Below are 15,944 nucleotides of genomic sequence, written 5' to 3'. Positions count from 1 at the left end.
CTTCCAGTTCTTGGATCAGTGGAGATTAGCTTGCTAGCTTCTGCTCATCCCCAGTTACCACCAGGGCTGTGGAGTCGGAGTCGTGGAGTCGGAGTCGTGGAGTCGGGCAATTTTGGGTGCCTGGAGTCGGAGTCGGGAAAAAATGCACCGACTCCGACTCCTAATGAATTTGTAACTGTAATTAAAATAGAAAATATGATAAAATGTTCTATTTCTCAGATAATAGTCATTAAAAATAATGTTTATATACACTATATATACAGTAATAGCTGTGCTTAGTCCACAAAAATGAAATAAACCAATCAAAATTAGTTACTTGTGCTGCTTCAATAAAGCAGTCCCTGTATTTTTAAGGTCAGATATACATATCTGATTGTGACTGTATATATGATGTGTACACAGGAATCTCTTATATATGTTACGGCCAGAACCCGAAGTTTGGCCAGAACTAGAAGTGGCCGGCCACTTCGGGTTCTGGCCGGCCAATGCGCGAACTGGCCGCTGCGCTGCGGCCAATGTGAGAAATGAAACAATTCCTGTAAGGTTTAATGTGATGTTGTGGCCGCAGCGCAGCAGGGCAAAATGTATCACACATCTTTACTTTATTCAATGGCATTAAGCCGCCCGGCTTTTTCCTCTGCCTCTCTCTCCTCCCCCCCGCCTCTCTCTCTCCTTCTCTTTATGGGCACAGCCGGGCGGGGACACGCGTGTCCCTCCGGAGTCGTTCGTCGCGGCAGGGGAATCCTGCCGTTCTTGCAGAGCGGGTGCTGGCAGAAGCAATGTCTGCAGCCTCCCCGCTCTGCTCTCCTGCCGCGAGGAACGACTCTCCTGGACACGCGTGTCCCCGCCCGGCTGTGCCCATAAGAGAAGGGGAGAGAGAGGCGGGGGGGAGGAGAGAGAGGCAGAGGAAAAAGCCGGGCGGCTTAATGCCATTGAACAAAGTAAAGATGTGATACATTTGCCCTGCTGCGCTGCGGTCACAACATCACATTAAACCTTACAGGAATTGTTTCATTTCTCACATTGGCCGCAGCGCAGCGGCCAGTTCGCGCATTGGCCGGCCAGAACCCGAAGTGGCCGGCCACTTCTAGTTCTGGCCAAACTTCGGGTTCTGGCCGTAACATATATACTAAATAACTTCTATGCTGTAAGAATAAAGCCTGATGTGTAGCTGTGTCACTAATAGAGATGGTCAACGAGATGGAAATAATTCTGCATTGATGCTGATTTATGCAAATGTATGCACTCCCTTTGCTGATGAAATCAAATAATTTGATATGTTATTAAAATTTGGTTTGGTGACTACAAATTGAAGGGTAACTGAGACGGATGAAAAGTAAAGTTTTATACATACCTGGGGCTTCCTCCAGCCCCCTTCAGGCTAATCAGTGCCTCGCTGTCCTCCACCACCCGGATCTTCTGCTATGAGTCCTGGTAATTCAGCCAGTCAGCGCTGTCTGGCCGCATGCCGCTCCCACAGCCAGGAACATTCTGCACCTGCGCAATAGTGCTGCACAGGTGTAGTATGCTCCTGGCGGCGGAGTGTGTGCATGCGCACTACGCCTGACTGGCTCAAGTACCTAGACTCATAGCAGAAGATCCAGGTGGTGGAGGAGGACAACGAGGGACTGATTATCCTGAAGGCGGCTGGAGGAAGCCCCTGGTATGTATAAAACTTTCATTTCATCTGTCTCAGGTTTACTTTGTTACACAGTAGTACTATACTCTACATATGCACTCCCCACAGAGCTACAGGGAATCCACTGAGAATGCTGTGCACATTGAACACAGAGGTGTTGTCTGTTTACAATCTCCTCATTCCCCTGCAGAGTACCTGCACATCATTCTTACATGTACCCACACTTACATTGCCTAGGGCCTGATCCATGTTCAGATTGTGCATGAAGAATGTGTAATAGAGGAAGAATCTCCTCATTCCCCTGCAGAGTACCTGCACATCACTCTTACATGTACCCACACTTACATTGCCTAGGGCCTGATAGATGTTCTTTGTTCCGGTTTGTACCTTTTACAAGTACTCTTACCAAGGACTAGTTTTAGTCTAAAGGGAATAAATATAGTAGTCTACATATCCTTCTCACTTCAGTTGTCTTGTAAAATTCCTAAGCGTTGGCAGTTAAGAGACTAGTTTCATGTTACATATTTTTAATCAACAAAATTGTAATATGCAAATTAGAGGAGTCGGAGTCGTGGAGTCGGAGTCGGTGGAATCCTAAACTGAGGAGTCGGAGTCGGTGGATTTTTGGACCGACTCCACAGCCCTGGTTACCACATTATTGCAGTTCTGATACCAGATGAACTGTGATACACGAGGTGACTGTGAGGCTTACAATGCAGCTGAATATCACAGTTCCGGTGTTTCCATATCACAGTTACCGCAGGTATTTCCTGGTGCTATCAGTCATCAGAGCTATCAGTCAGTAAGGGCTGCCTCTTATTAATGCTTGGATAATTGCCACATCGCTCTCAACATAAGAAAATCTATCTGATGAGAACGTCTCCTAATTCACAGCTTCTCATTGCTGAACGTCAGGGCAAAGGATGGAATACACAACAGGTGGCTTCTCTTACCTGCTGAATGATTTGTGATACTGTCCCGCTGTCCCTGTGATGGCTCTTGACTGTCCAGCCAGACAGCACAGCCACCTGGCTGACCTGACTCTTCTGCTGGGCATCCCATCAAATGCAGACAGGTCAGGACCTAGCAATGAGGAGATCACTATCTTTCAGCTGGATAGCTTACTGGTTAATGGCTGTGGCCTTTGATGCAGGGTTGAACCTTTGACCAGGGTTCTAATCACGGCTCAAGCCAGAATGTAACGCAGTACGGAGTCTTTGGGCAAGACTTCCTAATGATCCTGGTCGTCATGGAGCGCGCCCTACATGGGTGCAGCCTTGAAGCACATTAAGTCAGCCAGAAGAAAATCGCTATACAGGATCTTCTAAAAAAAAAATTACCATATTGTGATAAAGTTCATTATTTTCCGTAATGTACTGATAAACATTAGACTTTCATATATTTTAGATTCATTACACACAACTGAAGTAGTTCAAGCCCTTTATTGTTTTAATATTGATGATTTTGGCATACAGCTCATGAAAACCCAAATTTCCTATCTCAAAAAATTAGCATATTTCATCCGACCAATAAAAGAAAAGTGTTTTTAAAACAAAAAAAGTAAACCTTCAAATAATTATGTTCAGTTATGCACTCAATACTTGGTCGGGAATCCTTTTGCATAAATGACTGCTTCAATGCGGCGTGGCATGGAGGCAATCAGCCTGTGGCACTGCTCAGGTGTTATGGAGGCCCAGGATGCTTCGATAGCGGCCTTAAAGAGAACCTGTACTGAGTAAAATTATTTAAAATAAACACGAGGTAAATTCAAATGAACATTACATAGTTACCTTGCTATCAGTTCCTCTCAGAAGCTCACCATTTTCTTCTTACAGTGATCCCTTCCAGTTCTGACAACATTTTGTCAGAACTGAAATATATCAGTTGCTGTCAGTTATATATCAGTTGCTGTCAGTTACAGCTGAGAGGAGAACTGATGCGTCCATGTTTCCCTATGGCTCAAGTGGGCGATGTTACAGTTTAACAGTGTGCTGACCAGGAAGCTGTTATGGGGTAATAGCCATTTTCAGAATGGAGGACAGAGAATTTAATCGATCACAGTGGACAAACAGGACGCAGGAGAGGAAAAATAGATTGAGGAGTAGACTACACAGGAGGTAAGTCTGACTTGTGTATGTTAATTTTGACTTTTAATGTTCAGTTCAGGTTTTCTTTAAGCTCATCCAGAGTGTTGGGTCTTGCGTCTCTCAACTTTCTCTTCACAATATCCCACAGATTCTCTATGGGGTTCAGGTCAGGCCAATTGGCAGGCCAATTGAGCACAGTAATACCATGGTCAGTAAACCATTTACCAGTGGTTTTGGCACTGTGAGCAGGTGCCAGGGCGTGCTGAAAAATGAAATCTTCATCTCCATAAAGCTTTTCAGCAGATGGAAGCATGAACCCACTTTTGAACCAGAAACAGCAGCAGAAGCTCAATTGGCCTGCCAACTCTCCTGACCTGAACCACATAGAGAATCTGTTGGATATTGTGAAGAGAAAGTTGAGAGAAGCAAGACCCAACACTCTGGATGCGCTTAAGGCCGCTATCAAAGCATCCTGGGCCTCCATAACACCTGAGCAGTGCCACAGGCTGATTGCCTCCATGCCACATCGCATTGAAGCCGTCATTTCTGCAAAAGGATTCCCGACCAAGTATTGAGTGCATAACTGAACATAATTATTTGAAGGTTGACTTTTTTTTGTTTTAGAAACACTTTTCTTTTATTGGTCGGATGAAATATGCTAATTTTTTGAGATAGGAATTTTGGGTTTTCATGAGCTGTATGCCAAAATCATCAATATTAAAACAATAAAAGGCTTGAACTACTTCAGTTGTGTGTATTTGAATCTAAAATATATGAAAGTCTAATGTTTATCAGTACATTACAGAAAATAATGAACTTTATCACAATATGCTAATTTTTTGAGAAGATCCTGTATATAATTTGTGTCAACGGACAATATTGAAGCTTTTTTTTTTTTTTTTTTTTTTTTAAACAATGCATATTGCCTGGCTATCCTGCTGATCCTCTGCCTCTAATACTTTTAGTCGTACACCCTGAACAAGCGTTGAGATCAGATGTTTGACTTAAAGGAGAACTGTACTGAGAGGTATATGGAGGCTGCCATGTTTATTTCCTTTTAAGCAATACCATTTGCCTGGCTATCCTGCTGATCCTCTACCTCTAATACTTTAAGCCATAGACCCTGAACAAGCATGCAGCAGATCAGTTGTTTCTGACATTATTCAGACACAACTGCAGCCAAAGAGATCAGCAGGACAGCCAGGTAACTAGTGTTGTTTAAAAGGAAATAATTATGGCAGCCTCCATATTCTCACTTCAGTTGTCCTTTAAGTTTCACAGAATTTTGCCACATGCGTGTTTCAGGTATGTGACTCAGACACTACTGATCAGCATGATGCCTAGGCTCTATGGTCTAGCCGGTTCTCAGTTTGGTTGCACCACCAGTGCACAGTCCCAATCGCAGCAAGTCCAAACGTCACATGATTAATGCTGGTAGGGCTAACATAACATCATTGGTCCCGTAGTGCTCTACAACTCGAGGACACGTGGGTCCATATCTAAATGTTGGTCACATTGCATAAAATCATGAGGGATAATGCTCTTCATTCAAGGTCTCATATTTTTGGATCTTGGGAACTATGAAACATTCCTTTGATCCTCTGAATTCAGTGATGATCTCAGGCAGTTTGTGTAACACCGTGCTGAGGGCCTATTTCCTCCTTTTCTGAGTTGCAGCCACACAGTCTATTGAAGGCTCTTTGATGCCTCAGAGTATTATTATGGTTTCCCATCTCTACAGCCAAAAATCTTCAATATCAGTTGAAGCCAGGGGAGGGGGCACGTCCTGAAAGCAGCCACAGGAAGGGAAGTGTGGCATTCTTACATGTACAGGTCAGGGTGTGTATACATCTTCAGCTAGCCTCGGGCTAATCTGACTCTACCCTCCTCCATGGGACTGAAATGAATTTTGGATGAATTCTAAACCTGTCCTAATTTTGCTTATGTACGGTATGTACCATTGCAATGCAAATTTCTCCTGACCCAGAAAAGTATTTAGCCAATCAAAAGTAGCATCTGCAAACCATTTGCTGGTGGGGAGTCCCCTTATTTGACACAACTCATGGTTTAGCTATCCTTATTTGACGTAACTGATGGTTTAGCTCTCCTTATCTATTTATCTCATGAGTTATCTCTCCTTATTTCTCATGCATTAGCACTCCTTATTGTTAAAGTGGAATGAAACCCAGCATTTCCTCTTTGCTCAAAAAGATTATTTACAGCACATTATATACTACCACCATGTATTTTTTTTTTTTTGTTACTAGAACAGCATTCAATTAGTTAAACACAGGACTTGCACGTTCTCTGCAGAGAAAGCTGGACGCATCCGAACTGGAGATAATGTTATCTTGTGATTACATTCCTCACTTGATACAATTAAGTAAACACTTCTCTAAAATTGCAGACACTCATGAACACAGTCAGACACTCAGAAAGCATTTCTGCTCAAAATTCAAGATTATTAAACCAGTTATGAACAAAATGCAATGTCCGCTCTCAGAGCAAAAAACTGTACTTTGGGAACTTATTTCTAAATAATTCTTATGCACAAAAGCAAATATGATAACTGTATGGCATATAAAAAGTAGGAAAACCTGTTATTAAATATTATGTAAGGGTTTTATACCGGTTTAAGGTGAAAAATAAGTAACCTTTGTGAATCAACCCCTTTGACTCTGCAACACTTTCTTATTGTGATGACTTACTGCACCATCGTGGCTCCCAGTGTCTGTGTGTTTTACACACACACCACACACACACCACACACACCACACACACACACACACCACACGCACACCACACGCACCGCACACCATACATGCACACCACACCACACACGCACACCACACACGCACACCACACATGCACACCACACACACACACACACTTTATTTTTTCTCCCTACTCACACTGCTCCTTAAGGGATACTTGAGCCGTACATTAAATGAAAAACAAATGCTATATGTGTGTGTTGAGAGCTGTTCAGATTCTTACTGCACTTCCAGTATCCCCCTTTGTTTAGTTGTAAAAGCCCCAGTTTTGACACTTCTTGACCTGGACATACTTCTCAGCGCATGCACAGTATTCCAGGCCTGCAGCCTTATGACCGAGCTCCCCACTTGTCAACTCCTATTTGCGCACACGCTTATGCGGGGAGCTCAGTCTCAAGGCCGTTGGCCTGACATACTGCGCATGCACTGAGAAGTATGTCCAGGTCAAGAAATGCCAACCTCGCTGGCTACACGGGGACTTTTACAACTAAACTGGGGGGGGGGGTGCTTGCAGACGTGCACATGGGTGTGGTAAGTATCTGCACACCTCCCCACACGCATATAGCGTCCGCTTTTAATTTAAAGCTCAGCTTGGGTATGCTTAAAGAGACTCCGTAACAAAAATTGCATCCTGTTTTTTATCATCCTACAAGTTCCAAAAGCTATTCTAATGTGTTCTGGCTTACTGCAGCACTTTGTACTATCACAGTCTCTGTAATAAATCAACTTATCTATCTCTTGTCAGACTTGTCAGCCTGTGTCTGGAAGGCTGCCAAGTTCTTCAGTGTTGTGGTTCTGCTATGAACACTGCCTTCCAGGCCCCTCTATGCACACTGCCTGTGTGTTATTTAGATTAGAGCAGCTTCTCTCTTCTCTCTTATCTTTTACAAGCTGGATAAATCGTCCTCTGAGCTGGCTGGGCTTTCACATAGTGAGGAATTACAGACAAGGGCAAAGCTGTTTGCAGTAAGAAAAGAGCAGCCTGAAACTTCAGTGCATGAGAGATGCAGGGGGAAAGAAACACACAAATGATCTCTTGAGATTCAAAAGGAAGGCTGTATACAGCCTGCTTGTGTATGGATGTATTTTCTATGTGTGGACATACTGTACATCAACCTACTTCCTGTTTTGGTGGCCATTTTGTTTGTTTATAAACAAACTTTTTAAAACTGTTTTTAACCACTTTTAATGCGGCGGGGAGCGGCGAAATTGTGACAGAGGGGAATAGGAGATGTCCCCTAACGCACTGGTATGTTTACTTTTGTGTGATTTTAACAATACAGATTCTCTTTAAGGGGCCAGAGCCTAATAGTCCCGAAGGGACACTATAGTATATTATTTACTTCTAAACAATGCCAGTTGCCTGGCTGTCCTACTGATTTCTTTGGTAGTGTAGCAGTAGTGTCTGAATCGCACACTGAAAACTAGCATGCGGCTAATATGGCCAGACTTGAATTGCAGCACCTGATGTTCATACTCGTTCTGCGCCTGTGGCTTAAAGTATTAAAGACACGGGATCAGCAAGACAGCCAAGAAATTGGCATAGTTTAAAGTGGACCTGAACTCAGAACTTCCTCTCTGCTCTAAATGATAAGCAACAGCATAATAACCTTTTATGAAAAGCATTTCTTTGTTATAGATGATACAAATCCTGCAATAAATCTGTAGTGATTCTACTTCCTGCTTTCATGGAAGCAGACCTTTTGATTAACATCCTGTGTTTAGAAATGAACTGCTCTGCTGAGGCAGCCAGCTGAGAGATCAAATTACATTTGTGATTAGTCACAGGTGAGGGGGAGTTAGACTGGATAAACTCTCTAAATACGTACAGGGTGCATTTCTCTGTTTCCTTCTGTCCTATGTAAGTGTTCAGGTCCACTTTAGGAGGAAAAAAGGCAGCCTTTCACTTTCACTTGTGCTTTGTTGTTCAACCCCTATGAGTGTAGAGTTGCTTTTCATGGGGTTACAGGAGACAAATCCAAGTACCAGATTAAGCTATCTTCCTGTCTCTCTCTTGTTTTTTTAATAAATGCACAAATGAATGACGTGGCGGTCTGGAAGCATTGAGCTGTGACAGTACAGGGGTTGTGTATGTCTTGGTTATTGTGTAATAGTTGGCACTGGTTGTTGTGCTGCCTGTGTGCTGTTGATGAGCTGTGTCTGCGGATGAAACAAGGTGCAGAGTGTTCCAGTAATTGTTTCATCTTGTTCCTGTTGTCCAGTCAGCTCTCCCGTGGAGTTAATCATTATGCAGGCGCTGTGCTGGGTCCACGATGACCTCAACCAGGTGGAGCTGGGCAGCTACATACTGAAGGTGTGCGGCCAGGAGGAGGTCTTGCAGAAGTAAGTGGACCTGTCCTTCAGACGTTATCTTCATTTATATTGCTGCTGACTGTACCAAACATTTTTACATGGTTTTCCACAATAACTCATATTTACAGTAACATCACCTTAGAGGACTTCTAACAGAACTACAGTCTTATTTAGGTTCTTTTCTTTTCAGTTTTTTTTTTTTTTTTTTTTTTTACTGTCTGTATACCCATTGGGTAGATTTCCATCACTCCACATCCCTGAGACCTTCCTAATACTAGATGGCTTCGTCATGAAAACTAGTTGTCTCAGAGACAGGAAATGAGACCTCAAAAACTGGTTCAGGATTTTAACCACTTCCTGCCTCATGACGTTAAAATAAGTCAATGCACTCTCCTCGCTACAAAATCCTAGATAACACTGTTTATCTCTTCTGAGCTGATAAAAACACTATAGAGTTGAAAAGGAATGACAGCAAACCCCTCCCCTCCCCCCAGGGAGTTCATTGGCAGGGCTAATGAGTAAACAAGTGTAAAATAATCATTCCAGGAGAAGACAGCTGTAACAATTGTGTAATATATACAATTTGTTACTTATACATTATGAAAACAAATGAACTGTTTAAATAAACAGTGGGGTGAATTGTGAGTTTTTTCAGTTTCTTCCTTATTTTCCCTTTTTAAATGCAAAGAAAAGAAGGTAATTACCGTATATACTCGGCTATAAGTCGAGAAATTTTGGACTGACTCAAAGTATAAAAGTGGGGGGTCGCCTTATACTCGAGATAGTCCAAAATTTCCCCACTTATAGCCAGGAATGGGGGAGGCACCTCTTTCTTTCCCCCTTCCTGTAATGCAAACCAGACAGTTTATTGAAAACCCCCCTCCCTCCCACCACCATGCAAAGGAGCCTCTAGTCTATCTCTGGGGGAATCGCTAAAGTGGAAGCTTCTCACTCACTAATCCATCCAAGCGTAGCTCTCTTCTCCCTGTAGTCAGTCACGCTGGCTGGGCTGTGTATGCATGAGCTCACAGCTACGGCTCCTGTCATGTGACTTCATGTATCACATGACATCGGAAGCTGTAGCTTATGCATACACAGCCCAGTCAGCGTGACTACAGGGACTCAGGGAGAAGAGAGCTGTGCTCGGATGGATTAGTGTGAGTGAGAAGCTTCCACTCCGCGATTACAGAGATAGAGATAAGAGGCTCCTTTGCGTGGTGGTGGGAGGGAGAGGGATTTTCAGTAAACTGTCTGCTTTTGTTATCACGTCGGAACACCGGATAGCTCAGTGAGTGATTGCTGGCTTCAGTGATCACACAGAGGGGGGAGAGGTAGAGAAAAGAGGCCTCTTTGCATGGTGGTGGGAGGGAGGGGGGCTTTTTAGCAAGCTGTCTGCTAACACTGCTAGGAAGGGGAGACGGGATAGCTATTGCCCACCAGTGACTGCACAGGCAGGGGGGCACAGGGGCCTCACAGCAGGAGCCACACAGCTAGCAGGACACAGGGGCCACCCAGCATGAGCCACACAGCCAGGGGGACACAGAGGCCACAGAGCCAGGGGGACACAGAAGCCACACAGCCAGGGGAAATGGGCCACACAGCCAGGGGGACACAGAAGCCACACAGCCAGAGGAAACAGGGGTCACACAGCAGAAGCCACACAGCCAGGGGACACAGAGGCCACACAGCCAGGAGGACACAGAAGCCACACAGCCAGGGGAAACGGGCCACACAGCAGAAGCCACACAGCCAGGGGGACACAGAAGCCACACAGCCAGTGGGACACAGAGGACACACTACTAGAGGGGCCACACTGCTAGAAGGGCCACACAGCCCTTAACTTTGCTGCACAGACTTATATTTGAGTAATTAATAAATTCCTGTTTAACTACTTGCTGCATGCCGTGCAGTATATTCACGGCCCTTTAAAAAAGACAGGATGCAGCAGGGCCGTGAAAACAAGTCTGCAGCGGCATGCAGCCGCCGCTCGCTCCCGTTTGCGCGTGCGCGCGCACCGCCGTTACCGCCGCTTAGAGGGGAAGTTAATGAATGGGACCGCAGGTCCCATTCATAAATCTAAGTCCCGATTCAATGAATACCAGCGTCTACGAGACGCCGGCATTCATTGTATCTTCCTGTGTTACACAGCCACGGATTACTTCCGATTCACGTGCTTACGTACGTGAATCGGAAATGACGACTGAGGACATCTTGTGGCCAAATAGTATATTGCACCAAAATTGCTTTTTATTTAATAAAAATCCCCACACTGACTGATATAATTAACTATTTCCCTCCCACACCCTCCCAAAATACCCAAACTTTTTTCTTTATTTATAAAAGGGGGGAAAAAAATTACATAAAAAAAAATATATATAAGTAGTTACCTTAGGGACTGAACTTTTTAAAAATGTATGTCAAGGCGGTATATTACTATTAATTTTTAATTTATGGGCTTGTAATTAGTGATGGACGCAAAACTGAAAAAATGCACCTTTTTTTCCAAATAAAATATTGGCACCATACATTGTACTAGGGAAATTTTTTGAACGTTGCAATAACCGGGACAAAAGGGCACATAAAATGTGTGGCTTTTATCCACAGTAGAATGTTTTATTTTAACACTATAATGGTCAAAAACTGAAAAATAATGCATTTTATATTTTTTTCTTCTTATTATTCATGTTAAAATGCATTTAGGATAAAATAATTCTTGGCATACTGTACCTCCCAAAGAAAGCCTAATTGGTGGCAAGAAAAACAAGATATAGATCATTACGCTGTGATTAGTAGTGATTAAGTTATTGGTAAAAGAAAGGGAGGAGCGCTGACAGGTGAAAATTGCTCTGGTCCACAAGAGGAAAAATACCTCAGGTGTCAAGTTGTTAAGAGGGTCAAATATTGGGGTCGACTTATACATGAGGTCGACTTGTATCCGAGTATATATGGTACTAATAGAAAAAAAACAAATAGCCACAAAAAGCCTAATTTGTCCTGAAAAAAAGTGTGCGTGCGTTGCGTGCGTGTATGATTGATAAAGTTCTTGCCAAAGGAATCAGAGCTTAGCTGAACTGTGAAAACGACCAGGGTAGGGAAGTGGTTAAAGTCAATTACGCCTTTTATGGATTTTTGAGCTGTATATAGATTTTACATTTTCCTTAACCAAAACAGTATTTCCTGCTGGGAATCTATAGGGGTACCCTGATATCGCTGGTCCCTCACTCCTGTTATCCATCAGGATGGATTGTATTTCCCAATTTCATTTATTTTAGTGAGGATTTCACTGCAGTAGTTTGTGACTCCTCTCCGCTCACACATTGGGATTTCCCTGTGGTAATAATGGTCTCCTCAGTCAACCTCTGTAATGTGTGTCTTTGCAGCAGTCACCATCTGTGTTGTGTGTCTGCAGCAGTCACCGTCTGTGTTGTGTGTCTGCAGCAGTCACCATCTGTAATGTGTGTGTCTGCAGCAGTCACCCTCTGTAATGTGTGTGTCTGCAGCAGTCACCCTCTGTAATGTGTGTGTCTGCAGCAGTCACCCTCTGTAATGTGTCTCTCTGCTGCAGTCACCCTCTGTAATGTCTCTCTCTGCAGCAGTCACCCTGTGTAATGTGTGTCTCTGCAGCAGTCACCCTGTGTAATGTGTGTCTCTGCAGCAGTCACCCTCTGTAATGTGTGTCTCTGCAGCAGTTACCCTCTGTAATGTGTGTCTCTGCAGCAGTCACCCTCTGTATTGTGTGTCTCTGCAGCAGTCACTCTCTGTAATGTGTGTATTTTTGCAGCAAGCATTGCCTGGGCAGCCATGAATACATCCAGACGTGCCGGAAGTGGGACACAGAGATCCGTCTGCAGCTGCTGTGTCAGCAGACTGTGTGCAGAGCGCTGGCCCGTACGGTGAGTAGGCTAGCACATTTCCAGGGATTGCTGTGGTGGTGGGAGGCTGCATCAGCTGAGCATTTACACTTGGAGAGGAGCCATAGCTGGGTGCTGCTCAAATATGTTTCATTTCCTGTCCTCTGTGTGATCGGATTTCAGCTGGTGTCTCCCTCCTACTGTCAGCAGAAAGAGTTACAAGTGCTGACTGTAGAGTGTCACTCACAGGCCAATGGCTTGTTGGGGATATCTCAATAACTGCTGTTCCATTGTGTTCCTATGAAAACATTCAGAGTTCCACTTCCTGGCTGCTGTCTTATAGATATCCAGGCTCAGCAGTATTATGTTTTGTATCATAAGTGGAGATGTTTCTGCACATTAAAGGAAATCTAAAGCCTATTAAAAAAACAACACACATTTGAACTTACCTGGGGCTTCTTACAGCCCCCTGCAGTTATCCTGTGCCTGCATCGTCCTTCCGAGACCCTCCATTGAGCAGCGGCGTCCCCCTCGAGGCTGGCCGGCCTGGTGCCATGTTATCCTGTCCCCGTGCACAGCGGCATTCTGCGTATGCGCAGTATGGGAAAATCACTTTTGTGCATGCGCAGAGCGCTCCCGACAATGGGAGCACAATCGGGATGTGTGCCACACGGCGTCATGCAGGCACAGTATCATCGGACTGACTGTAACTGGCCAGCTTTGAAAAGGTCGCTGCTGCTCACTGGAGGATCTCAGAAGAAAGATTTGGGCACAGAATGACTGCAGGGGGCTGCAAGAAGTCCCAGGTAAGTTCAACTGTGTTTTTTTGTTGTTGGCTTAAAGGGACTCCGAGCAGTGCAGAAACTATAGGAAGATGGATATCATTTTAAAGCTCTCTTTCTCCTCTTTCCAATGATATATAAACCGTCACCCTACGCCTTTTTGTTTTCGCTATTGTCGAAAGAGGAGAAAGAGAGCTTTAAAATGATATCCATCTTTCCATAGTTACATTGTATTACACAGGGCGACTTTTTCTGCTGAATGGAGCTGCTGACTTTGAGAAAAAGTCGCCCTGTGTAATACAATGTAACTATGGAAAGATGGATATCATTTTAAAGCTCTCTTTCTCCTCTTTCTGACGACGCCTAAATCGTCGCCCTACGCCTTTTAGTCTTTCTATTTTCGCGATCGAAATCGTGGCCGCGGCAATTTCAGTCGTGAAAATAGCGAAAACTAAAAGGTGTAGGGCGGCGGTTTATATATCATTGGAAAGAGGAGAAAGAGAGCTTTAAAATGATATGCATCTTTCCATAGTTACAAGTGCCTTTCTCTTTCTGTTTATAGCATTACTAGCCGACCCACGGCGTAGCATACGCCGAGCTGGAGGGGGTAGCGGGCAGGAAGGGGGTATTGGACACAGCGGCGGGGAGAGGGGTCGGACCCCCCCCACACCAGGGTCCCCCATCTGCCCTCTAGCTTAATTTCATCAGCAGCCGCCTCCGCTATTAGTAAGATGCGGCGGGCGGGGATGACTCACCCCTTCCGCGTTCCAGCTTGCGTTCCACTATCGTCACTTCCTGCAATACCGCCCACTGTATTGTAAGTGGACGGCATTGCAGGAAGTGACGACAGTGGAACGCACACTGGAACGCGGAAGAAGTGAGCCATCCCCGCCCGCTGCCTCTTAGTAATAGCAGTGGCTGCTGCTGAACTTAAGCCAGAGGGGTAGCGCAGATGGGGGACCCAGGTGAGGGAGGGGGGGTCCGACACCCCCCCCCCTCCCCGCCGCTGTGCCCATGACCCCCTTCATGCCCGCCACCGCCTCCAGCTCGGCGGCAAGTGTAGGACCACGCCTGGGTGCAGGGCGCTACTTCTTCTTACTTGGACCGGCCCCTTCTTCTTGCTTGGACCGGCCCTGGGGGCAGTGCGATACTTCTTCTTCTTGCTTGAAGGTTGAGGCACTTACTCTATTATTTATAGCATTATTCTGCAGTTTGATAATGATCTGTGTCTATACAGAAAGCTGCTGTACTTTCCATGAGAACAGGACATGGTGCTTTCTCTTAGGGATCGTTATACAATAATTGTTGTTCTGTTTTAATTAACCATCATCATCTGAGTATTCAGTATATTTATTGCTCTTCTGTTTGTAGGCTGAAGATGATGCAGCACCTATTGACCTTAATAAACATTTGGCCCTGCTGGACAGGCCATTCAAAGAGCCCATCACACGGTATGTGGGCCATCTGTCTCATTCTTGGGGAACAGCTACCCAATTGTAGGAATTGCCATAGACTCTATACTGCTTGCTAACTGTATATTTCTAGTATAAAGATTTTTTTGGGAGGGAGGGAGGCAGTGTTGTCATAGACTCTTCACTTCTTCCTTATTTTTGGCTATTGGTATGTTTTTTTTTGTAAGGACAGATGTTGCCATAGGCTTGTATTCACCTGATCCATAGTTTACAGAATAAGGAGAGATGGCTGCATACTGCTGACTGTTGGTATAATCATAGTAAGGGGGAGAGGAATGGTCGGCACTAGTCTAGTTTAGGGGACCCAGCAGGAAACCTCATAAGGAAATTCCGCTAACGTGATTGGGTGGACGGCCCCCTCTTGCACCGCTAGGATTCAGATAGGTTGTAGTAGGCTATGTCCACACTATTCAACCAGTTGCAACGCTTCTTGTTGTGAAGGGTGCTGTGATTGGAGAACGGTTTCCTATGAGGTTTCCTGCTGGGTCGCCTAAACTAGTCAAGGGTCAGTGTTGTCAAAAGTGCCATAATGCTATTTGTATATTCATGTAAAAGAGATGGACATTTGGGGTGTTGCCGTAGGCTGCATACTAGTGGCTATTAATATATTCATATTAAGGAGACATAGGGAAAGGGAGTTCAGTGATGCTATAAAGGGGAGGAGGATGCTCAGTGTTGCCATTGGATATTGTAATTTCCTTATCAAAGAAAGATTGGGGGATGAGGCAGTGACACTGCCGGCTTCATGCGGCGGGCTGTTATTTCCAGAATAAGAAGAGATGAGGCAAGGTCAATATAGCAACAGCCTATGGCAAATAGACCATACTGCTAGCTGTTGCTATATTGTTACTATAGTTAGATGGGGAGGGGATTACCGTAACTGCCGGTTCACACTTGCTTAAAAAAACGTACCCGTTCGGGAGGTTTTTAAGCTCTGCTTAGCGCAGGGAGCAGATCGTAATGTTAAAAAATAGGATCTGCCTCCACTCCACACCTCAAACCGGATCTGCTTGCCACATTGCACTT

The 15,944-nt window shown here is 44.7% G+C and overlaps 1 protein-coding gene across 3 annotated transcripts in view; it reads left to right on the top strand.

The window, feature by feature from the left end:
• Positions 1 to 15,944, top strand: part of PIK3C2A (phosphatidylinositol-4-phosphate 3-kinase catalytic subunit type 2 alpha) — a 125,276-nt gene that overhangs the window by 58,961 nt on the left and 50,371 nt on the right. For all 3 annotated transcript variants that reach the window (XM_068261075.1, XM_068261076.1, XM_068261077.1), the window contains exons 6-8: positions 8,723 to 8,843; positions 12,595 to 12,706; positions 14,818 to 14,897. In XM_068261075.1, coding sequence (XP_068117176.1) covers positions 8,723 to 8,843; positions 12,595 to 12,706; positions 14,818 to 14,897 — 313 coding nt within the window. The remainder of the gene's footprint in view (positions 1 to 8,722; positions 8,844 to 12,594; positions 12,707 to 14,817; positions 14,898 to 15,944) is intronic.

This window comes from Hyperolius riggenbachi, chromosome 11, assembly GCF_040937935.1.
Source record: "Hyperolius riggenbachi isolate aHypRig1 chromosome 11, aHypRig1.pri, whole genome shotgun sequence".
Lineage (NCBI taxonomy): Eukaryota > Metazoa > Chordata > Amphibia > Anura > Hyperoliidae > Hyperolius > Hyperolius riggenbachi.
The sequence above is the reverse complement of the archived record's forward strand: the minus strand, read 5'-3'. Positions and strand labels throughout refer to the sequence as shown.